The 25,857-nt window shown below is 30.3% G+C and overlaps 1 protein-coding gene across 1 annotated transcript; it reads right to left on the bottom strand.

Moving 5' to 3' along the window:
* Window positions 1-13,831: 13,831 nt before the first annotated feature.
* LOC120422128 (pheromone-binding protein-related protein 6) lies at window positions 13,832-15,080 on the bottom strand. The gene is made up of 4 exons (XM_039585502.2): window positions 14,926-15,080; window positions 14,518-14,832; window positions 14,342-14,417; window positions 13,832-14,267 (listed from the first exon to the last, which is right to left on the bottom strand). Exons 2-4 carry the CDS (start codon window positions 14,605-14,607, stop codon window positions 13,993-13,995), a joined length of 441 nt encoding a protein of 146 aa, XP_039441436.1. The 5' UTR covers window positions 14,608-14,832; window positions 14,926-15,080; the 3' UTR covers window positions 13,832-13,992.
* Between the last annotated feature and the right edge of the window lie 10,777 nt (window positions 15,081-25,857).

Below are 25,857 nucleotides of genomic sequence, written 5' to 3'. Positions count from 1 at the left end.
TTCTAAAATTCTAAAATTCTAAAATTCTAAAATTCTAAAATTCTAAAATTCTAAAATTCTAAAATTCTAAAATTCTAAAATTCTAAAATTCTAAAATTCTAAAATTCTAAAATTCTAAAATTCTAAAATTCTAAAATTCTAAAATTCTAAAATTCCAAAAATTCCAAAAATTCCAAAAATTCTAAAATTCTAAAATTCTAAAATTCTAAAATTCTAAAATTCTAAAATTCTAAAATTCTAAAATTCTAAAATTCTAAAATTCTAAAATTCTAAAATTCTAAAATTCTAAAATTCTAAAATTCTAAAATTCTAAAATTCTAAAATTCTAAAATTCTAAAATTCTAAAATTCTAAAATTCTAAAATTCTAAAATTCTAAAATTCTAAAATTCTAAAATTCTAAAATTCTAAAATTCTAAAATTCTAAAATTCTAAAATTCTAAAATTCTAAAATTCTAAAATTCTAAAATTCTAAAATTCTAAAATTCTAAAATTCTGAAATTCTAAAATTCTAAAATTCTAAAATTCTAAAATTCTAAAATTCTAAAATTCTAAAATTCTAAAATTCTAAAATTCTAAAATTCTAAAATTCTAAAATTCTAAAATTCTAAAATTCTAAAATTCTAAAATTCTAAAATTCTAAAATTCTAAAATTCTAAAATTCTAAAATTCTAAAATTCTAAAATTCTAAAATTCTAAAATTCTAAAATTCTAAAATTCTAAAATTCTAAAATTCTAAAATTCTAAATTCTAAAATTCTAAAATTCTAAAATTCTAAAATTCTAAAATTCTAAAATTCTAAAATTCTAAAATTCTAAAATTCTAAATTCTAAAATTCTAAAATTCTAAAATTCTAAAATTCTAAAATTCTAAAATTCTAAAATTCTAAAATTCTAAAATTCTAAAATTCTAAAATTCTAAAATTCTAAAATTCTAAAATTCTAAAATTCTAAAATTCTAAAATTCTAAAATTCTAAAATTCTAAAATTCTAAAATTCTAAAATTCTAAAATTCTAAAATTCTAAAATTCTAAAATTCTAAAATTCTAAAATTCTAAAATTCTAAAATTCTAAAATTCTAAAATTCTAAAATTCTAAAATTCTAAAATTCTAAAATTCTAAAATTCTAAAATTCTAAAATTCTAAAATTCTAAAATTCTAAAATTCTAAAATTCTAAAATTCTAAAATTCTAAAATTCTAAAATTCTAAAATTCTAAAATTCTAAAATTCTAAAATTCTAAAATTCTAAAATTCTAAAATTCTAAAATTCTAAAATTCTAAAATTCTAAAATTCTAAAATTCTAAAATTCTAAAATTCTAAAATTCTAAAATTCTAAAATTCTAAAATTCTAAAATTCTAAAATTCTAAAATTCTAAAATTCTAAAATTCTAAAATTCTAAAATTCTAAAATTCTAAAATTCTAAAATTCTAAAATTCTAAAATTCTAAAATTCTAAAATTCTAAAATTCTAAAATTCTAAAATTCTAAAATTCTAAAATTCTAAAATTCTAAAATTCTAAAATTCTAAAATTCTAAAATTCTAAAATTCTAAAATTCTAAAATTCTAAAATTCTAAAATTCTAAAATTCTAAAATTCTAAAATTCTAAAATTCTAAAATTCTAAAATTCTAAAATTCTAAAATTCTAAAATTCTAAAATTCTAAAATTCTAAAATTCTAAAATTCTAAAATTCTAAAATTCTAAAATTCTAAAATTCTAAAATTCTAAAATTCTAAAATTCTAAAATTCTAAAATTCTAAAATTCTAAAATTCTAAAATTCTAAAATTCTAAAATTCTAAAATTCTAAAATTCTAAAATTCTAAAATTCTAAAATTCTAAAATTCTAAAATTCTAAAATTCTAAAATTCTAAAATTCTAAAATTCTAAATTCTAAAATTCTAAAATTCTAAAATTCTAAAATTCTAAAATTCTTAAATTCTAAAATTCTAAAATTCTAAAATTCTAAAATTCTAAAATTCTAAAATTCTAAAATTCTAAAATTCTAAAATTCTAAAATTCTAAAATTCTAAAATTCTAAAATTCTAAAATTCTAAAATTCTAAAATTCTAAAATTCTAAAATTCTAAAATTCTAAAATTCTAAAATTCTAAAATTCTAAAATTCTAAAATTCTAAAATTCTAAAATTCTAAAATTCTAAAATTCTAAAATTCTAAAATTCTAAAATTCTAAAATTCTAAAATTCTAAAATTCTAAAATTCTAAAATTCTAAAATTCTAAAATTCTAAAATTCTAAAATTCTAAAATTCTAAAATTCTAAAATTCTAAAATTCTAAAATTCTAAAATTCTAAAATTCTAAAATTCTAAAATTCTAAAATTCTAAAATTCTAAAATTCTAAAATTCTAAAATTCTAAAATTCTAAAATTCTAAAATTCTAAAATTCTAAAATTCTAAAATTCTAAAATTCTAAAATTCTAAAATTCTAAAATTCTAAAATTCTAAAATTCTAAAATTCTAAAATTCTAAAATTCTAAAATTCTAAAATTCTAAAATTCTAAAATTCTAAAATTCTAAAATTCTAAAATTCTAAAATTCTAAAATTCTAAAATTCTAAAATTCTAAAATTCTAAAATTCTAAAATTCTAAAATTCTAAAATTCTAAAATTCTAAAATTCTAAAATTCTAAAATTCTAAAATTCTAAAATTCTAAAATTCTAAAATTCTAAAATTCTAAAATTCTAAAATTCTAAAATTCTAAAATTCTAAAATTCTAAAATTCTAAAATTCTAAAATTCTAAAATTCTAAAATTCTAAAATTCTAAAATTCTAAAATTCTAAAATTCTAAAATTCTAAAATTCTAAAATTCTAAAATTCTAAAATTCTAAAATTCTAAAATTCTAAAATTCTAAAATTCTAAAATTCTAAAATTCTAAAATTCTAAAATTCTAAAATTCTAAAATTCTAAAATTCTAAAATTCTAAAATTCTAAAATTCTAAAATTCTAAAATTCTAAAATTCTAAAATTCTAAAATTCTAAAATTCTAAAATTCTAAAATTCTAAAATTCTAAAATTCTAAAATTCTAAAATTCTAAAATTCTAAAATTCTAAAATTCTAAAATTCTAAAATTCTAAAATTCTAAAATTCTAAAATTCTAAAATTCTAAAATTCTAAAATTCTAAAATTCTAAAATTCTAAAATTCTAAAATTCTAAAATTAATTCTAAAATTCTAAAATTCTAAAATTCTAAAATTCTAAAATTCTAAAATTCTAAAATTCTAAAATTCTAAAATTCTAAAATTCTAAAATTCTAAAATTCTAAAATTCTAAAATTCTAAAATTCTAAAATTCTAAAATTCTAAAATTCTAAAATTCTAAAATTCTAAAATTCTAAAATTCTAAAATTCTAAAATTCTAAAATTCTAAAATTCTAAAATTCTAAAATTCTAAAATTCTAAAATTCTAAAATTCTAAAATTCTAAAATTCTAAAATTCTAAAATTCTAAAATTCTAAAATTCTAAAATTCTAAAATTCCAAAAATTCTAAAATTCTAAAATTCTAAAATTCTAAAATTCTAAAATTCTAAAATTCTAAAATTCTAAAATTGTGTGAGGCAGACAATTCTAAAATTCTAAAATTCTAAGATTCAAAAATTCATAAATTCAAAAATTCAAAAATTCAAAAATTCAAAAACTCAAAAATTCAAAAATTCATTTCTTTTTCTTAAATTTCTTAAATTTCTTAAATTTCTTAAATTTCTGAAATTTCTGAAATTTCTGAAATTTCTGAAATTTCTTAAATTTCTTAAATTTCTTAAATTTCTTAAATTTCTTAAATTTCTTAAATTTCTTAAATTTCTTAAATTTCTTAAATTTCTTAAATTTCTTAAATTTCTTAAATTTCTTAAATTTCTTAAATTTCTTAAATTTCTTAAATTTCTTAAATTTCTTAAATTTCTTAAATTTCTTAAATTTCTTAAATTTCTTAAATTTCTTAAATTTCTTAAATTTCTTAAATTTCTTAAATTTCTTAAATTTCTTAAATTTCTTAAATTTCTTAAATTTCTTAAATTTCTTAAATTTCTTAAATTTCTTAAATTTCTTAAATTTCTGAAATTTCTGAAATTTCTTAAATTTCTTAAATTTCTTAAATTTCTTAAATTTCTTAAATTTCTTAAATTTCTTAAATTTCTTAAATTTCTTAAATTTCTTAAATTTCTTAAATTTCTTAAATTTCTTAAATTTCTTAAATTTCTTAAATTTCTTAAATTTCTTAAATTTCTTAAATTTCTTAAATTTCTTAAATTTCTTAAATTTCTTAAATTTCTTAAATTTCTTAAATTTCTTAAATTTCTTAAATTTCTTAAATTTCTTAAATTTCTTAAATTTCTTAAATTTCTTAAATTTCTTAAATTTCTTAAATTTCTTAAATTTCTTAAATTTCTTAAATTTCTTAAATTTCTTAAATTTCTTAAATTTCTTAAATTTCTTAAATTTCTTAAATTTCTTAAATTTCTTAAATTTCTTAAATTTCTTAAATTTCTTAAATTTCTTAAATTTCTTAAATTTTTTAAATTTCTTAAATTTCTTAAATTTCTTAAATTTCTTAAATTTCTTAAATTTCTTAAATTTCTTAAATTTCTTAAATTTCTTAAATTTCTTAAATTTCTTAAATTTCTTAAATTTCTTAAATTTCTTAAATTTCTGAAATTTCTGAAATTTCTTAAATTTCTTAAATTTCTGAAATTTCTGAAATTTCTGAAATTTCTGAAATTTCTGAAATTTCTTAAATTTCTTAAATTTCTTAAATTTCTTAAATTTCTTAAATTTCTTAAATTTCTTAAATTTCTTAAATTTCTTAAATTTCTTAAATTTCTTAAATTTCTTAAATTTCTTAAATTTCTTAAATTTCTTAAATTTCTTAAATTTCTTAAATTTCTTAAATTTCTTAAATTTCTTAAATTTCTTAAATTTCTTAAATTTCTTAAATTTCTTAAATTTCTTAAATTTCTTAAATTTCTTAAATTTCTTAAATTTCTTAAATTTCTTAAATTTCTTAAATTTCTTAAATTTCTTAAATTTCTTAAATTTCTTAAATTTCTTAAATTTCTTAAATTTCTTAAATTTCTTAAATTTCTTAAATTTTTTAAATTTCTTAAATTTCTTAAATTTCTTAAATTTCTTAAATTTCTTAAATTTCTTAAATTTCTTAAATTTCTTAAATTTCTTAAATTTCTTAAATTTCTTAAATTTCTTAAATTTCTTAAATTTTTTAAATTTCTTACATTTCTTAAATTTCTTAAATTTCTTAAATTTCTTAAATTTCTTAAATTTCTTAAATTTCTTAAATTTCTTAAATTTTTTAAATTTCTTAAATTTTTTTAAATTTTTTTAAATTTCTTACATTTCTTAAATTTCTTAAATTTCTTAAATTTCTTAAATTTCTTAAATTTCTTAAATTTCTTAAATTTCTTAAATTTCATAAATTTCTTAAATTTCTTAAATTTCTTAAATTTCTTAAATTTCTTAAATTTCTTAAATTTGTATTTTTATTAATTTTTTTTTCAATTTCTTAAATTGATTCAATTTCTTAAATTTCTTACACTTCTAATTTTTTCCAATTTAAATTGATTAAATTGCTTAAATTTCTTAAAATTCTTGTTTTCTTAATTTTTTTTGTGTTTTAAATTGCAATTATTTCTTGAATTTCGCAGATTTCTCAATTTTGTAAGGTTTTCTAAATATCTGAATTTTTGTAATTTAATTTTTTAAGTTTCCTAAACATAGTATTTTTAAATGTCTAAATTTTCTGAGTTTTTTTTATTTTGTTAATTTTATATTTGTGTTTAAATTCATAAATTTAATTTAATTTTTATATTCATATTTTTGTCTGTAAATTTTTTTTGAATTTTAAGATTTTATAAATGTTTTTGTTTAAATTCCTTTAAAAAAAAACTCAATTTCTGATAAATTTAGATCATTTTATTTTTTTTGATAATTTCTACAATTTGATGGTTCTGTGCTCTCTTGTACTAAGCTTGTTGGAATTTTCCATCCAGTTAGCATAAGAGAGCACAGGGGCATCGATTTGTATAAATGTGTATAATCATTTCGCATTGTTTTTTTTTAACAATCTAATTGGACTGCACCCCAGTTATCGAGGGCACAGCTAAAAAACAGTCCACTTCAACAACTTCCAGTTCCATAACAAGTACTGTATCTTTGAACTTAAAAAAACAACAGATTCTGTAATTATTTTCATCAGGTCGTTGTTTTTTTTTGTGTTTGTGTTAAAATTCAAAATTAATTGATAATTATTAGTTTTAAGTGCATAATAAATCAAAAATAAAAATAAATAAATAAAATTTAAAAATTCTGGAAGATAAATTAAAAATAAGTTTTAAAAAAATTGAAAATTTGTACTGCGGAAACTTTGGAATGTAGCAAATTATTTTGGGTCGTGTTATTTTCTTACTAGACGTGATAGGCAGGGTTGCTAGGTTGCCAGATAAATCTGGGAATGCCAGATTTTTCAAGTGTCAGCCAGAATAAAGATTTACCCTTCTCTGTGCCAGATATTGACAGATTTTGCCAGATTTTAACTTTGTTCCCATTTTAAACACATTTTTGATTAAAATAAACTTATTTAATTGAAAATCAAATAACAATAGAATGTAATTTTCAAAAAGAAGATGTAAATTCAACATTTTTGAGGTCATAAAATCAATTGAACCATCTTAATGCTACAAATTTTTGAATCAATTCATATCCTCCCTCCCCTTTGCCATTCAAAATTATTAAATTTTCGTCTGCCAGATTTTTCCAGATTTTTAATCGATACTTTGCCAGATTTTTCATTTTTTTACCTGGTAACCCTGGTGATAGGTACCTCTCCACCGGTTTCGTGAAACACACGCATGGATTTAGCGGCCACTTATTGGAACTTGGACATACCGAAGCACGCAATCTCGCCATCACTGGACAATCCGTTCCATGTTGGAGCCAATGGTTCATCTTTTTGGGTTCCTGCCCTTGACGTAATCGACGCGTTTCTGTCCCGCAGTTCGCAATCTCCGACGTGAGTCATCTGTTTGACTTGCGAGTCGTTTGTTGATCTTCGAGGCATCTGTATCCAAGGTTCAGCAGGTTTTTGTGTTTGCCTAAAGTCCGTTCCTACTCCCGTATTCTACATGTTTTTCGCTCTCGTCGTCCCGGTGCTGGTCGTCGTGTGTTTTGGGCTCCGGGACCAGCCGATGCTTGTTTTTGGCCTCTTCCTGGTGGAAATCATCTGCGAAAACAAGGAGATTTAGATATTTTTCAAACAGTTAAAAGATGAAATGGCGTGTACCGCGGCAGTAGTAATCCACAGGTCGTTGTTCTTTCCAAAATCCATCCGGCTTGTTGATCTGTTAGTTTGAGAAGGTTTTGATTCGGCATTTGGCCGAGCGCTCAGGGGGCGCACACGCACACGCACAAAACAAGTCAAATTTTATTCGAGGTTGCGCGGCCAATCACACAGATGGAGGTGGAACAGGAAGCTAGGCCAGGCTGAAGAGAATGGAGCACTTTCCGCGAAAAAACTTCCGCCTTGGAGGATTCCTTACAGCTTCCGGCAGCTCCTACACGTCATCGTCATTCCAGCTTCTTGAGCTGGCTCAGTCTCTGGAAAGATGATGCTCAGCAGCATGACCGTAAACTGCTTCGTCGGTCTGGATTATTTTGACTTTTCGATGCCGGAAATCGTGTTATCGCCGATCGGCGGCAGCAGCAGCTTTCTTATCATCCACGGCCGATTTCGTGTGGACAATCTTCTTCTTGCGGCGGGCCGGATTGGGCATCAGATCGCCGGCGGGGCTTGGCTCGACCGGATACAAATCACACTCCCGATTTTCGGACAAAAAGAAAATGACTGCGATGCAGCAAAAACAAACACCGACGAAATGGTTAAGTTCGCAAATTTTCTGTTTGTTTATTTTCGCGCGAGCGGCTGATTCTGACAGCGTAACGCATTGGCTGCGTCGGACGGCACAGAAATTGGCTCCGTAAACATGGTGTTTGCGATTGTGCAAACATTTTGTTTCAAGAGCGAAAACATTTCTTCCAAAATCGCAAACATTTTTCATGATTTCGAAAACATCCAATGTTTTCGAATTCATCGCGAAAATTTTTCGGATCCGCCGGCCGGATTTTGTTCCGTGTACTCGACTAAAACCACCGTAATAACCACACAAACAAAGATACAGGTCTATCTATTTTGACAAAGAAACTCCCAGACTAAATTTGAGCCAAATATACGATCTTGCTGGTTTGATGTGGAATTTCTGTATTTAAATTACAATGGATGACCCCTAGAGTAATCCAAATTGCTTGCTTACTCGGGGCTACTTCCTGAAAACAAATAATGATACCCAGCGATCGAATAATCATCATCAAAAGAAAATCATTGGACGTTCATCAAGAGAAAAAATCCGAAGGGAGCATGGCTCTTCTCTCTCGTGCACGAAAGATCGGGAAAAGGAATCTAAAAAAATCATCATCTTGATTATTCGGCGGAACATCTTTCTCACTACTACACTTGCAAGTGTAACGTCACACGTCGAAACATGACCTGTCACATTTTGTAGATGAGCAATGTGTGTAAACAAAGTGAAATAAATATTTTTAAGGGGTGCTGACAAGGAAATTTACAAAAAATCATCAACAGAATGATTTTCTTGGGGAAGTTCGGGAGCGATTTTATTTTGCGTGATTTGTCTCCTCTCTCTTTCGCGAGTGAAAAAAGTTCGCAAGCGAAATTGATAACTATCTTTTTTTTTTTGATTCTCAGAACTAAGATCTAACTAAGCAAAAAAGTTATTGGCCTCCAAAAATGACTATTTCCGCACAGAGCCCGGAATTTAACTACCCTAATCACCCAATTAGACTAATGATTATGAAGAATTTTACAAACTAAATATTTATTTTGAATATTTTGGTTTTTTTTAAGGTCAAACATTCAAAATCATTTCTCTCGGAACGTGCATACGACAAGACTTTTTATGATTCACTTCAATTTGTGGACATATATATTTATGTGTTGGCAATACTAAACCTTTTTTGATCTTCATAAACTTTCCTAGAAAACCATCCATCGAAAATGACACGGTGCTTCCATATAAATATCTACCAATACCAATATCTACCTCATCAAATTTCACTGAAAAGAAAAGTTTCTGTCACGATAAGTTGGCATCGTCATCTTCGGCATTTTCTTGCGCAAAAACAGAGGAAGCAAATCAATTAAACTTGCAGCGTCAGAAGTCATAAACTTAATTAATTAGTTCGACGTTGCATAAACAGACAAGAAGCACAGCCGCGTTGGGTGGTAAGTCACACGGAGGAAAGCTTATTTGTCGACTCACACAGTCACATTCACCTCAGACACTCAGATAAACAGACGGAACAGTAGAGTTTCATCCCATCTTCCTATTATAACTGTCATTCAAAATTCCTTTCTGGACTGTTGAGCAATCACATAATTTCTCATTTATTGCATTTACCGTCTTGTTCGATTGTCTGTGATGAAACCGGCAAACAGAGGTAGACAAAGAACGGTGCTAATTAGTTGTGGCGCAAGAAGTATCACTACCGACCAACCAACCGACCTAACAACGAATAAGTGCAACCACGGTGAAAGTGGAGAATGATGCCAATTATAAACTCATTGAGTGGAAGCACTACTGAGGTGATTCTGCTTCTTTTATAATTCTAAAGAAAGTTAATGTTTTTATCTTTAATGTAATTGCTGCTTGAAGTAATATGGAGGGAATTAGCCAAAATTTAAAAACTTATGATAATTTTAGCCGAATTTCGAACAATAAAGAATGATGTTTTTGACTTAATTCGGTTTAAAATGAACATGCAACTAATTTCTACTCACAATGCGCCATTGTTTTTTCAATGAAAACAATTGCGATTGTCAGTGTGACAGCAGCAACGATCGTACGGTGAATTCTGAACTTTTGATCATTCGTTACTCCACACAACTTGATTTCTTATAAAGCATCAGATTCGCTAATTAATGTAATACCAATATGTTGTTGACTATTTGATTATGGTGACTTTAACCGAAATGCGGTCATTCGTTACCTGATACAAATATGAGATCGGTAACTTGATTAAACCTGGCAAACTTTTGCAAAATGGCCAATTAAAAAAAACGCAATCGACGTAACACCTTATAATGTGGCCCTCTTACACCTTGCGGTTTCGTCAATGGATCCACAGGTGTGTATCGTTCTTTTTGCGACAAGACTCCGTCTCCCGGGCTCCTAAGTGTGAAGGTATTTACACTTAGAATTTTTTGCGTCCGCCTCGGGATTCGAACCGGCGACCTCTGGATTGTAAGTCCAGTGCGCGGTCCGATTAATCTACATAGGCTGACAATGGCTAATTAAACTATCACAATTTCAAATGGAGGTAAAACATAAGCAAGGGAAACTGTTTATAACTTTCCTGCAAGATAAATGGCTGCCTAACTGTTTCGTCTTAACCTGATTCACTCTTGATGCGGAACAAGCGTCAAATTCACAAAGGCACAGAACTTCACTTACATTAATCCTATTTGCATTTCCACAGTTTCAGTTAAGTGCTTCTGAACAACAACAAAATCGTTCAACATAAGCTAACGCCCCCCCCAAGTTGTGAAGTCACCATTTTGAGCAGCAGAAGCGAGTCAAGTGCGCCCTGGCCAGAAAGAGCGTAACATTTTAGAATCAATCTGATGCAAGCAGCTTAAAATGGCAGAGCAACGAGTACGGTGAGCTGATGGGAGGAATGCTTTTAATAGATGCAAAAATCTTCTGACACCAGGGAGTGACTCAATTTGCATGTATAAAATCTAAAGACAACCAAAGCTGCATATAAAAACAACTTATTTTCAATGCAATTCTATGCATATATCAATAGAGTCTTGTGCATTTTGATGCAGATTTTCATGTTTTTTTTTCAGTTGGTTTGGCTTCAACATGAAACTTTCAAGACACATTTTAGTAAAAATGCAAATTTCCATTTACATTTTTCACCAACATGTGCTGTCTTGTGACAACGACCATTTTGGTCGATAATGAGTTGCGTTTCTCGAAAATCACAATACACACTTGTGACTTGTGACAAAGACCAATTTCTCATCAAAATGATTTAGTATCTTGTGACACGACATACAATTGTTAGAAAATGCGGAATTTGGTACACTTTTTTAAAAGCAATACTTTCTTTGTTTCTGAAAATATACTGATTAACCCTCTACAACCCAACCCCGCCTTTAGACGGACTTCGATTTTTAAAAAAATCGACAAAAATCAATCTTTCAACCAATTTTTGTTCTTCAAAAAGCATTGGAAAGAAGAACTCCTAAAATTTTAAAAAAATATGGTTGGAAGTTTTACTTGTTTTCTGTGACTTTTTTCAGGGGTCAACTTTAGCTGTGTTCTTTACTAACATTTCCTACATTTTAAGTAAAAAGAAGTGTGCAGTATTTTTTAGTGTCCCAGACTATGCCTCTAAGTATTTTTTTTTACAATTTAAATGGTGCCATTCTATAAAATAAACAAGATGAAAATTAAAATACAAGAAAAAAAAACAAGAAAAACATTAAACAAGTAAAGTTTTTCGGGGAACAAAAGTTGCTTAAAATTGCTTCCTAAACACGGGAAAAAAATAAAAAAAAATAAAAAATTTCGAAAAAAAATTGGGCAGTAGAGGGTTAAGTCAGTTAAACTATTAATTTTGATATATGATTGAATTTTTTATTAAACTAATCTGATTAAAGTTTGTTTGGGAATTCTGTGCACACTTGAGGCATTTTTTACATACATTTTACATTTTTCATTTTCAAAGCACACTTGTGACACATGCTTTTCCGATTTTTGTTTACATTATTCACTTTATCTTTTAACTGGTGTAACCAAATGAGTTGAAACTTAGAGCGTTTGTTCAGCGATAGTATACGGAACGATTGCTTCAAAAAGTTTGACTCCATCATTCATAGTTTTGAAAATGACGATTTAAGGCATCTTTGAACTGGAAAGAGATTGCTGTGATATAAAACAGATAAAGCATTTGAATTCAAATCAATGATAAAAAGTGAAATAGAAATCTGATTAAAAAAAAATAAATAGTTATCTACTTGAAATATGTTTCTATGAGTTCTTGTGCCCATCTATGCACTCTTTTCACTAACATCCCTATATTTAGTGTCAAAATAATGCAAATGTTATGTCAAATGTTGGTCTTCTCCCCAAAAAATAAGGACTTAACATATATTATTGCTGTAAATTTATTTTTAAATGAATGAACAATTAAATACATACTATAAAACAAAACTCCAAACAGGAAAAGATAGTTATAGAAAAGGCTAAATACTGTCCAGAAAAATGTTAACATTAAAAATGCGTTAGGAAATTATTGAAAAAAAAAAGAATTTATTTTAACAAAAGCTACTAAAAGTTTTATTCGAAAATCCGAAATGAAAATTGGCCAGTAGCGGGCAACTTATAAAATTTAGACCATTTTTCCACAAACTCCATTTCAAATTTTTAAAACTCATAAAAAATCAACTTTAAAACTCATAAATAAATAACAGAACTTAATGTCTTTAGGCAACAAGTAAATAGCTACCTGATTTGACTTGGAACACATTTGAGTAATTAGATTTCTGTTTTCGGAGTTCCAGGCCCTATCTCTTTGATCTGATCTGGTTACGATGCAATTTTATCTCGTGTTGGTAAATTCGCATATAAATATTTCCAACGTAAAAACATATCATTAGTTTTTCTACACAATTTTTCATAAAATGCGTACTGGTCGTTCATGTACATAATAACAACCACAATAATAACAATTGGTTATTTTCATCGTTGTTTTTGAAAGTTTCATGGCCAGATTTGCGCTTTATGCTCAAATCTTTTTTTTCGGAGGAAGTAATGTTTGATTAGGGTAGAGTAGTCATCAATGAGACACGGGGAACAATGATCAAATGGCTCTTACAAGTCGTAGTTTCAACCAATCAGGCTCATATTTTGGGGAAAGGTGTGTCTACTGGATACAAGTCTGCCATTAGAGTGGCTTTGGTTATGGACGCTCCCTTGTAAAGTTATTCATAAATGTTTGATTTTGGGGTGTAAAAGTAAATTATGCCTTAAAATTACATTTACGCTCATAGGCTGCCATTAATACAAAAACTAATATTTCTCCAAATTTCTTTCGTCATTTCATAGGGCATGAGTTGGGCTATAATTGCATTTGATTAGATTTGACCAACATTAAGAATATACCCAGAATCCAGGGCTGTCTCATTGTTTCCACTCTTTTCAGCCCATGGGTAACAATGAGACACTTTGATTTTTCTTCATGAAACTTTTCAAAACTAGGGAAATCCTTCAAAACATGAATTGGAAGTGATTTTTGGCATATTTATTGAGTTTTAACTTCATTTAACCAAAAATATAAAGTTATTTGGCTTAAATAATTGGATTATACTAAATTTAAAAACTTTTTAGTATAACTTTTGTTAATTAAAGTTTCAAGTTGGCAAAATTGCTTTAAAATGTTCAATGCAAGTCACCTGCAATAGAACAATACAAAAATATGATGTTTTACTAGAAAGGTATTGATTTTCGTAGAGTGTCTCATTGTTCCCCAGCTGTCTCATTGTTCCTGCCAAGTTCGTCTACAATGAGACAGTTGAATAGCTCTGGCTGTAGACGTCAGATCGATCTCATATTTTGGTCAATGTTAGAACACATTAAAGGAAAGAAAATGCAACAAAAAGCTTATTAAAACATGCTGATGAAAAAAATACGAAAATCGTTGAAAATTAAAAACCAAAAGTGTCTCATTGATGACTACCCTACCCTATATTTGAAAATTGGAAACTTTTTTGTGATTTACCACGCTTAATTCTTAAAATTGATAAAACCGTTTAACACAAATTTTACAAAAAAAGCAACCAATTCAATTTACTCTTCTTGACACCTACAATCGTTCGATGTATTCAGGGCAAAAAGTAGTGCACCGGGTCTCGCTCTTTCCAGCACTTGTTCAGCCAGAATGCCTTCTCACATAGGTTCTCGCCCTGCGGGTACAGGCACCGCTTGAACCAGTTCAGCGTAATCAGATGCATTGATTCGGGCAAAAAGTCCTGGATTTTCACGTAGTGAAACTCGCCCTTGTCGTTCACCACGCCGGCCTTGTGGAACAAACAGTTCATGTAGCATTTCAGATTATCGTCCTCGTGGATCTCCTGATCGCTGAAGCGCTTGATGGCATCTGGGGGGAGGAAATAAGCGAAACTATCAGCGATTGTTTTCGTCTTCTGACGAACAACATGAAGGACTGTGTACCTTCGGAGGCACCTGTTTCTGCAACACATTCATCATGCATGGGCTTCATCTTCTCCAAAAACTCTGGTGGGGGGTACTGTTGACGGTAGATTGAAACAGAAAAGAAATACGATAAACATGATTCTTTTTTGCTACCAGTGTACTCTTCTATCCAGAGCTGGTTTTAATCAACCTACTTCAGCATCTCGCCTCGGTTCCTCACAGCTGATGAGTCCAACCTGGATGAGTAGCAACAGCCCAAGCCCCAGCACAGTGGTCGTAAACATTTCCGCCAACTCTCACAGCGACTATTTTCCTTTCACGTGACTTTTCTTATATTAGATTTTGTTATTTTCACTTTACGATGCGCTTCTTTTTATCTCGTTAGTTCACCTCTGATGGTGGTTCGCTTTGTTACGGATTTCCAACCAGAAGCCAGCAGTTGTTGAATGAGAGTGGATTTTCTCAAGAACCGGAACACAATGCAAGCGTGCAGGAAAAAATCGAGCATCCTGGAAAAAACAGCACAAACATACAAACAGCTATAGTACACAGCTTCTTTCTTCTCTGGCGGTGGAGGTAAAAATTAAAAACGACTAACTAACCAACCAACCAGCAAACTCTTCTCCAGACTTGTCTCCTCTCGTCTTTGCTGCAGCTGCACTGGAAACAAAAGCAACTCTGGACGCTTTCATTAATTTCGTTCAGTTTTATACTTCCAGCACCTGCTGCACCCAGCCCCGATGTCTCAGCATTGCACAGCAAAACTGCTGAAAACTGCAAGCTCGTCGAGCAATAGTAGCAGCAAATAGAAAATGCAACGGGCGGAAAAGGAAGCACGACATCCGACTTTTGCAATTCTTTTAATTTAGTTTCAGCCAGGAACATGGTGTACTGTTGCGATGAGCGATGAATTCTAGGAGTTGTTAAGAATCATGTGTACCCATTTGTCATCCTACATTCTTTATTGAAATTCTTTTGCTGCAAATATATGTGATTTTTAACCCAATCGAATTTAATTTGTATACATGATAACAATCCCTGTCCAATTCAGACTTAATTATCCGATGTCATCGTTAAAACTTAGGAATTCGTATCATGAACAAAAATGTAATGCATTGTCTTATTTGGGTCCGATAAGTTTCCATAGTGTGAGAAAATTGTGTGGTGCAGCAATGAAAATAAAAGAATAATGTAACAAAGACATAGTTTTCATTTATAAGCAAACTTTAATTATAACTTATTCACCCTGTTGTTTACAGGACGGGTAATTGAAGTGCATTACGAGCAAAAATGAAATGCCTTCATAATTGCTGCTCCCCTGCTCACCTTGCACGTGTCATACTAATTAATGATACTCAGGTTGATGGTTTACTTTAGCTGTGAAAATTGCAATATCATTACAGCGTAGAAAATCACATATGTAATCAACCATTTAAAGTAAACTAAATCAAATAAATCTATTCTCAGTCTAAGTGTTTGAGACCAAATTAAGGGGACCTAATGAAATTCCATCGGACTAGTTGTCCAATGATAGCATATCAGCATTTTAACGTGAAGGTTTTCATCTTAAATCAAGTGATAAATAACTTAAGGGGTTACATACATGTAGAAAATCTCAAAATTTCATAACTCCAAAAATACATTAAATCCTTGCTAAAGATGCTTTCAAATCACTCCTGAAAGTTTTATGAAGATATTTCATGATTGAAGTGAGTAGTAGACGATTTTAGTTTGATGTTTTGCCATGCGCAAAGCGAACGGTCAAACTTTCTGAGCGTTTTTCACGAAACACCGAGTTGATTTTCGGGCGCCACGATATATCGAGGTTAGATGGACCAAATTGGCTGAAATTTTGTATGAAGACTCTCAAGACATACCCCGTGTGCATAACGAAGCCCGATTTTGAAATTTTGCTTTTTAAATAAAAAATCAAAAACTCACGATTTTTTTATCATGTTTTTAAATTAAACTTTTTGAGAATCGGCTTTCGTCATGCACACAGGATAGATTCAACGAAGCTTCACCAAAATTTTGAGCCTGTTTGGTCAAAGCAGTGTTGAGATATCGTGGCACCCATTTTTTGAAACTACTAAATTCAAATAGCTATATCCCGGCAATGATTCAACCAAATGTCTTAAAATTTATTTTCTTAACATTCCAACGCCCAAGGCTCCAAAAAAGTTGGAACGGTAACTTCAACTCGCTGGTTCTCGGGCATAACTCAACCAATCAAGACAATTCTTTTTTCCAGTGATTTGTTAGGATGTCCTAGATGACCCTAGAACTTTGCAGAACTCAATTTGATCAAATCTGTAATTTTTGCGATCTAAAACATCGTTCCTCCTTTTTTTTCGCGTGTAAAAAAAATTCGCCAAAAATTCCGCGAAGGCAGTCGTTTTAAAAAAAGGTGGAACGATGTTTTCGGTCGCAGAAATAACAAATTTGTTCAAATCAACTTCTGCAAAATTTTAGGATCATCTAGACATTCTTACAAATCCCTGGAAACAAAAATCGTCCCGATTGGTTGAGTTATGCCCAAAAACCAGCGAGTTGAAGTTACCGTTCCAACTTTTTTGGAAGGCTTGGGCGTCCGTGTAAGTTGGACATGCGTTGGGCGTTCCAGTGTTAACAGTTGAAAATGTATATTTTAAGCCCTAAAATCAGATTAAAAAAAAAGTTCAAGTGTGTGTTCAATATGGGAATAATGGGACCTTATAAAAAAAACTCTAGAAATGTTAGTAAGAAACACAGCCAAAGTTGACCTCAGAAAAATGACATTTTTAATAACATTGGCAAAGTCACATAAAACAAGTCACACTTCCAACCCTAAAATTTTCTAAAATTGTTAGAGTTCTTCTTTCCAATGATTTTTAAACGTCGAAAATGGGTTGAAAAAATGTTTTTTGGCGAATTTTTAAATCTAAGCCCGCTAGGCGGGGTTGGGTTGTAAAGGGTAAATATTTTCTGAGTTTTGAGCCTTGTCGTCTTTTTTATTGATTTTAAATATGAAATTGTTTCTAATGCTTTCATGAGCAATTCTCTACCAAAACCGGAAATGGATTATATTAGTATTTTTTGATTTCGCTCAAACTTTGTGGGGGCCTTCCCTATGAACAAAGAAACTATTTTGTGTCATTGGTTCACCCATACAAGTCTCCATACTATTTTGGCTGCTGTCCATACAAAAATGGTATGTAAATATTCAAACAGCTGTAACTTTTGAGTGAATTTTCTGATCAATTTGGTGTCTTCGGCAAATTTGTAGGTATTGTTGAGTACTATTGAAAAAAAAAATAGGTACACGGACATTTTTTTTGCAGATTTTTTAATCAACTTTTTTTTTCACAAGAACTCAATTTCTCAAAATAAGTATTTTTTGATTTTCGAGAATGTTTGATATGTTTTAGGGGACAAAAGTTCGCAACTTTTGAACCATTGAGAAACATGGTCAAAAAATCTGCCGCCGAGTTATGATTTTTCGAAAAAATATTTATTTTTGGAAAACATCGAAATTTCATTCCAAAACTAATTTGAAGTTATTTTTTAATGCAAAATTGAATTTGCAATCGAAAACTACATTACAGATTTTTTGATAAATGGCTCCGTTTTCAAGATATAGCCACCGAAAGTTTGATTTTAGCGAAATATTTGCAGTTTGTCGATTTTTAAAAATAGTGATCATGAGTGACCATTTCTAAAAATATTTTTTTTGAATAGTTCAGAAAATTTGCTATAAAATTGTTTAAGAGACATTGAAGATTGGATCTCAGGTTGCTGAGATAAATCCGCTTTAAGGAAAAGAAACACGAAAATTGAAGTTTCTAAATCTCACCCAAACAACTCATCATTTTCTAATGTGGATATCTCAGCAACTAATGGTCCGATTTTCAATGTTAAAACATGAAACATTCGTGAAATTTTCCGATCTTTTCGAAAAAAATATTTTGAAAAAAAAATTAAATCAAGACTAGCATTTAAAATGGGCGTGATATTCAATGTTTGGCCCTTTTAAAATGTTAGTCTTGATTTAAAAAATTTCAAAATATTTTTTTGCAAATTTAATTTTGCATTAAAAAATAACTTCAAATTTGTTTTTGAATGAAATTTCGATTTTTTTCAAAAATCACTATTTTTTCAAAAAATCATAACTAGGCGGCAGATTTTTTGACCATGTTTCTCTATGGCTCAAAAGTTGCGGACTTTTGTCCCCTAAAACATATCAAAAAATCTCGAAAATCAAAAAATATGTATTTTGGGAAATTGAGTTTTTGTGAAAAACAAAGTTGATTAAAAAATCTGCAATATTTTTTTCCGTGTAACTATTTTTTTCTCAATAGTCCTCAACAATACCTACAACTTTGTCGAAGACACCAAATTTATCAGAAAATTCACTCAAAAGTTACAGCTCTTTGAATATTTACATACCATTTTTGTATGGACAGCAGCCAAAATTGTATGGAGACTTATATGGGTGAACCAATGACGCAAAATAGCTTATTTGGTCATAAGGAAGGCCTCCACAAAGTTTGAGCCAAATCAAAAAATACAAAAAATAAAAATGGTCGATATCGGCCGCTTTCGTAGAGAGTTGCTCTCATCAAGAATGTTTTTCTTTTTTTGTAATGGATGAAAGTTCTTCTAAGAAAAAATGACGAGCTTTAAGTAGCCATAACCAACCCATAATTTGGGATATCTCAATAAAGGATTAGAGCTTTTATCACTATAAAACGAAATATTTCCCGAAAATAACGCCAACCTTATGATACCTAATGCGCATGTCTGAATTTTCCAAGCGCTTTCCATAACAGTGCAGGATAATAAGCATTACCCTAGTCTTAAAATGTCGAATACAAGCTTGCGTGCAAGTTTCCCTTTGTATTTTTAAGCGCTTTTGAAATGCTAGAGCTTCCAAGAAATATTTAGAAAATCTGCATGGGTTTGCAACTAAACTGAATATCATAACATCTGCAAAGCATGTTCCGGATGTAAAATTACACTTTTTTACGCAAGATATGTCACTATTTTGCTGTGTATAAGTAAAGGTGTGTCAAGGAGGTCATATAAAGATGCAATTTTTCAAGTTGTTAAGGAAACAGTATCTAACTCCATCGTGCCTCTAATGTTGGCATATCAGCACCTTGGCGTTCAATTACAGCTCATAAAAAGAGTTTTCAACTGAAATCGAGTGATAAAAAGCTTAATAGGGCAAGCAAGTTTTTGTCAACAGATTTACAAAATAAGTTGTTTAACTAGTGAAAATCAGAAAATTAGGAGCAAGTTCTTAACCTGCCAAACATACGAAAATTTTCCCAACATAGCCTTTTCCAGTGAGAAAATCAAAAAGCGAAATTTATTAAGTGTCTTTATTGAATTGGAAAACAGCTCACTGAGCTTGACTTTTTCGGATATCTTAATGAAACACTCAGCTTATAAAAACACCATTTCGTTTTGTGTATTTCAGTTAATTAGAGCATGCATGATATCTCTCAGTTCCAAAGCACGTTACGCAACTTTCTTAACATTCTTCGTCGATAAATATTATTTACAATCCTCTACTTGCACGCGACCAGAAGCTGCTGCATTTCGACTTACGTCGTTGTCATTGAATTTTGTAATTGCCTTATATGCTAACGATGTTTCACTTGTTTTTTTTCTGCTGCCGGTTCCTTACTAATAGATTATTTCGACGTATTTCGCTGGTTCATTTCAATGAAAGGGGGGAGGGTAAATTTTGTACACGATTTACTATTATTTAAAAGAGAGTTTGTGTCACTTGTGCCACTGAGCATTCCGGTTAGTATTTACAGTGATCTTGGCTCATGGAATCACTTTTTTTTTACAAATTGCCTACTCATGCATGTGTATAAATTAAAATGAGTATATTTATACAATTTTTGTTTGTCGTCTACGGTACATGATTTTTTAACAAGTGAATAAAGGGACTATCTGACAGAATTAAGGGATGATGGGTTCATTTTCAAGCTAATGTTTTGATTCAGTTCTTGGGTTTCGTGACAGGTTCACTGATATTAGACTTTGGATATTTGAATTTTCATTGAGATATACAAAAGATTTTGGTGAAGCACATCGCTGCTTTATATGTTCGTTTAACGAACCGTTTAGGGCCGAACACAAAAGAAATTTTTAAATTGTAGAGCCGTTTCGCAATATTGTCATACGTTTGCAAACCATGGTACTTTCACTACAAGAGCATGAAATGTAATGTCAAACCATGAAAGTGCATTCTCATTGAGGAAACGCATTAATATCAAAAATCAGGACGATAATGACCATTTGATCAAGTGCTAAGCAAACCTTTGAAAGCCTATCATATCATACTTTTTTTTTAGGAAGGAAACGAGTTGAAAGTCTGAAATAACATAGCTAAAGATATTAAAAGTTAAGCAAATTTTTCATATCCTCTAGATATTGTAAGTCATGATGGAAATGACTTAAGGTGTTACATACATGTAAATCGACAAAAATAAAAGTGGTTGGTTTGGGCACAAACACAAACTTATTTTTAAATCTGTTTGAAGGGCATTAAAATACCCGGGCAGACGGTAATAACAAAATTCATGCCATTTCAATAACAATTACTGTTAAAATAACATAAAGTGTTATGGAATCTTCTTGAAAAATCAGTTTTTGCATAAGGGTTTAATAACAGTTTATGTTATCATAACAACATTTGTTATTGGTCTGATATTGGTTGAAAGCCATAACAACTGGGGAATAACATTTTTTGTTATGGAAGAATACCGCCAACTGTTATGGGGATGATCGGATTAGTTGTTAAAATAACAAAACATAGTAACAAAGATTTGTTCGAAGAATAACTAAAAATTATATTAATCTGTTATTAAAATAACAATCAAATAACAAAAAAATCATAACGACGAATAACAAATCTTGTTATAAATAACATCAAATGTGATTGGCCTAGTATTTTCAAATATCAAAAATTGTTATTCCCAAGTTATTTCCGTCTGCTCGGGTATATATTTTCAACTATTATCAAAATAAATTTGAAGATATTTGGTTGCATCATTGCCGAGATATTGCCATTTTAAGTTAGCAGTTTCAAAAAACGGGTGCCACGATATCTCCACACTGCTTTGACCAAATCGGCTCAAAATTTTGGTGAAGCCTCGTTAAACCAGTTCTGTGTGCATGACGAAGCCCGATTTTCAAAAAGTTTGTTTAAAAAAAGATTAAAATATTTTTATGTTTTTCATATTAAAAATCGCCTGTTTTTGATTTTTGTATTTTTTTTAAAAAGCTAAATTTCAAAATCGGACTTCGTCATGCACACATGATACGTCTTGCAAGTCTTCATCTCAAATTTCAGCCAATTTGGTCCATCCCATCTCGAGATATCGTGCCACCCGTAAATCAACTCGGTGTTCAGAGAAAAACTAACTTAATCCACCTATGTGGTTGGAGCCTTCCTCACTCATTACCCTCAATGGCTGTACACAAATTTCATCAATTTTAGATCTGGATTAAAAAAGAACATAAATATCACTTAAATGGCCATATCTCGAGACAGGGTTGCCAAATCTTCATTGTTTTGGACTCGTTGGAAAGGTCTTTTGATAACCTAACCAACGATGGGTCGGATAATGGATCCGGACATAGTTTACATACATTTAAGTGAGATCCGGCTTTCAAAAAGTACATCAATATCACTTAAGTGGCCATATCTCGAGACAGGGTTGCCAGATCTTCAATATTTTGGACTCGATGGAAAGATCATTTGATAACCTAATCAACGATGGGTCGGATGGTGGATCCGGACATAGTTTACATACATTTAAGTGAGATCCGGCTTCCAAAATGTACATCAATATCACTTAAGTGGCCATATCTCGAGACAGGGTTGCCAGATCTTCAATGTTTTGGACTCGTTGGAAAGGTCTTTTGATAACCTAACCAACGATGGGTCGGATGATGGACCCGGACATAGTTTACATACATTTAAGTGAGATCCGGATATATTTGAAAACACATTTTTATACATAACTTTTGAACTACTTATCGAAACTTCAATCTGTATAAAACTCGATCTATGGGACCCTAAACGTCGAATGCAACAAGTTCGGGTCAAATCGGTTCAGCCAGTGCCGAGAAACATGAGCTAGTTTGTTGGTCACATATATACATACACACACACATACACACAGTTCAGTTTGTTCCATTTGTTCAGTTTTCGATTCTGAGTCGATATGTACACATGAAGGTGGGTCTACGACGTTTTTATACAAAGTTCATTTTTAGAGCAGGATTATAGCCTTACCTCAGTGAGGAAGGCAAAACGCTCACAAAGTTCGACAGTTCGCTTTGCGCATGGTAAAATTTTGAAAGTAAATCGTCTCTTACTCAGTTTAATCATGAAATATCTTCATGAAACTCTCAGGAGTGATTGAAAATCATCTTTTAAGTGGATTTATTAAATTTGCTGAATTATGAAATTTTTGATTTTCTACATGTATGTAACCCCTTAAGAAACTAAATTTCGTATTAGAGAAGTTCTCTACACGGTCAAACATCTTATGAATCGATGGAAAACATTATGACAAATTTCTAATTTATTGTTTTCACGATCGACTGAAATGTGTTATCCAAATTGGTTACAATGTTGTCAATTTTTGTAGTTTGGAAACAAGTCAATGTTTTAAAATAATGCAACATGGGTTTCGTGGATCCGCTTACAGGTTATTTTTTGATGTCAAAGCAAGAAACATTCGTAAATAATGATGGTCCTTTCCAGAAAATTTAAGGAATTTTAAAATCTGATCAAACTTTTCAAAAAGCACTCGCATCATTTAATATTTTTTTGTTTACACTTCATTCTGAGATGTGCATAAGATGACAACGACAATCGTTTTTTCGAAGACTAGTAACTGCTGAATTTCCGCAACGATTCATATTATTTGACATTCAAAAGTCACAGTTCTTGCCATGATCGTACAACTGCTTGCAATAAATATCAACTTAAATCTCTGAGGAACATATTTCTTCGTTTAATTTTCTATATCATTGTGTTTTATGACTTTTAAATTACTTAGTGAACCGAATCAGGCTTAAAGTTTGAAAAATTAAAAAAAAATGAATTAATTTATTTTTTTCGCTTGCATTTTACACACCTACGTCGAGAGCTTGTTTTCAATTTCCTACTTTACATTTGTGGAAGACATTATTTCTCTTTCCATCGAGTGTGTGTATGTATGTAACTATTGCGCTCCTCCTACGCAGTCGAGGTACATTTAGCTAAGGATGTAATTTCAACTTCCCCAAATAATATATCGTGATTGTGTGTTGGTTGTAATCATCTTTTTTTTTAACGGGACGTAGCGTGAACTGCATGGGATTCTAAATAGTTTTGTTTCGATTACACGTTACATTTTTATCTAAAAGCACTCTCCTATTATTTGATACAGTTGTGTGTGGGTTTGTGTTGCACCAACAAAAAAGTTTGTTTTTCAAATTTCCTGCAACAGGCTGATACGTATTGGTTTGTGATGCTAGTGGATATGTTGAACCTCTCAAAGTGAACCAACAGAAAACGGTATAACTCTTTGTTTAATATCCTTTCGGCGGGGCGGGAAACAACTGTTTTGATGTGGGTGCGATTCTGCCCGCCAAAGGTCCTGATTTTCGGTTCAATGAACAGAAACCACTCACTCATCGCCTATCCAGTCGTCGCCTATTCTAACCCGCTAGCATTCATGAGCGAATGATACTCGCAAGCAGCCAGCGAGTGGCCCGAACTGTTCACTCAGCGAACAAATCCATCGTGAAAATTTTTGCCTACTCCGTCGCTCGACGACACTCACACACTACCATGCTCAGCGAAGAGCCATTCTCACAAAATGCCAGCGCGGCAGTCTTTTTGTCTTCACGCCCTCAGTTTGCCATCAATTTGATTTTTTCTTGGTGGAAGTTTCTTTGAAAGGTGTCTATAATGTTATGAAATCAAAATAAATGCACAATTTTATTGATAACATTGATTTTAGGCAACCCAAATCAATGAGTAAAACGCAGCGCATCAGAGAAAAAATGTTTTCAGTTCAGAGTGATCGGTGACGTTCGGCATGCATGAGCCGTTCGGAGACTGAGCCGATCAGAGAGAGAAGGAGAGTAGAAGCGAGAGTGTTCGGGAGCGAATGGTGAGAAAGTGACAAACAGTAGGAATTCATCAGGGCAGTATCGCGTCGCCTGCTATTTGTGCTCGCGAATGGAGTGGTCGATTTTGAACAATCAGGACCCTTGCTGCCCGCGCATGTGGGTACGATTCTTTTCCTATAATACTCTCAAACAAACGTAACACAACAACATTCGCACACGGTTTGGATAAATTCAACTAGCAAACGACAACACGAGCCACGGCGTCCAAAGTATCGTTAGTTTGGAATATAAAGGCCCATTCGATTGTTATTCAACAGTTTGATTGACAAGTATTATTTTTTTGAAAATTTCTATAATATTTGACTTGTGATGGGATCGAACATGGGTAATTCTCTACCAACTCACAAGAAATCGGGAAAAGTTGCCCCGACCCTTCTTCGATTTGCGTGAAACTTTGTCCTAAGGGGTAACTTTTGTCCGTTTTATGATATTTCTTGACGGAGAGGCGGTACGATCCCTTCCGTTTTTGAACCTGCTAAAAAATACATGCTTTTCAATAATTTGCAGCCTGAAAAGGTGAAGATATAGAAATTTGGTGTCAAAGGAACTTTTATGTAAAATTGAACGTCCGATTTGATGCCTTACTCGAAATTTAAAAAAAAAGTATTTTTCATCGAAAAAAAAAACACTGAAAAAGTTTGAAAAACCTTGCCATTTTCCGTTACTTAACTGTAAATTTTCTTGGAACATGTCATTTTAAGGGAAATTTTATTTACTTTTGTAATCTACATTAACCCAGAAGGGTACTTTTTAATTTTAGGGGAAATTTAATGTACTGTTCGAATCTACAATTACTCAGAAGGGTAATTTTTTCATTTAGAACCAAATTTTTCATTTCAAAATTTCGTGTTTTTTCTTACTTTGCAGGGTTAATTTTTAGAGTTTAACAATGTTTTACAAAGTTGTAGAGCAGACAATTACAAAAATATTAATATATAAACATAAACACGAAATTTTAAAATTAAAAAATGTGTTCTTAATGAAAGAATAACCGTTCTGAGTTTTACATTAAATTTCCCTTAAAATGAAATGTTCCAAAATTGTTTACAGTTGAGCAACGGAAAAAAGCAAAGTTTCCAAAACTTTTTTTGTATTTTTTTCGATGAAAATACGGTTTTCGGAATTTTTAGTACGCCATCAAATCGGGCGTCCAATTTTACATAAAAGTCCCTTTGACACCAAATTTCCATCTCATCACCGTTTCAGGCTGCAAATTATTAAAAAAACATGTCTTTTTTTCGCATTTAAAAAAAAATAAAGGGGTCGTACCGCCTCTCCGTCACAAGATCTCAAGAACGGACCTCGGATTCGTGATCAGGGACAAAAGTTACCCCTTAGGACAA

The sequence above is a fragment of the Culex pipiens genome, chromosome 1, assembly GCF_016801865.2.
Source record: "Culex pipiens pallens isolate TS chromosome 1, TS_CPP_V2, whole genome shotgun sequence".
NCBI classification, from domain to species: Eukaryota; Metazoa; Arthropoda; class Insecta; order Diptera; family Culicidae; genus Culex; species Culex pipiens.
Note: the sequence above shows the minus strand (reverse complement) of the source record. Positions and strands in the feature narration are given on the sequence as shown.

Excerpts from the sequence above, each read along its gene's own strand:
- LOC120422128 (XM_039585502.2), bottom strand. The coding sequence starts at position 14,607 with ATGTTTACGACCACTGTGCTGGGGCTTGGGCTGTTGCTACTCATCCAG. Across the intron at positions 14,418-14,517 it reads AACCGAGGCGAGATGCTGAA|TACCCCCCACCAGAGTTTTT; the intron begins GTAGGTTGATTA and ends TACCGTCAACAG. Across the intron at positions 14,268-14,341 it reads AGAAACAGGTGCCTCCGAAG|ATGCCATCAAGCGCTTCAGC; the intron begins GTACACAGTCCT and ends TCCTCCCCCCAG.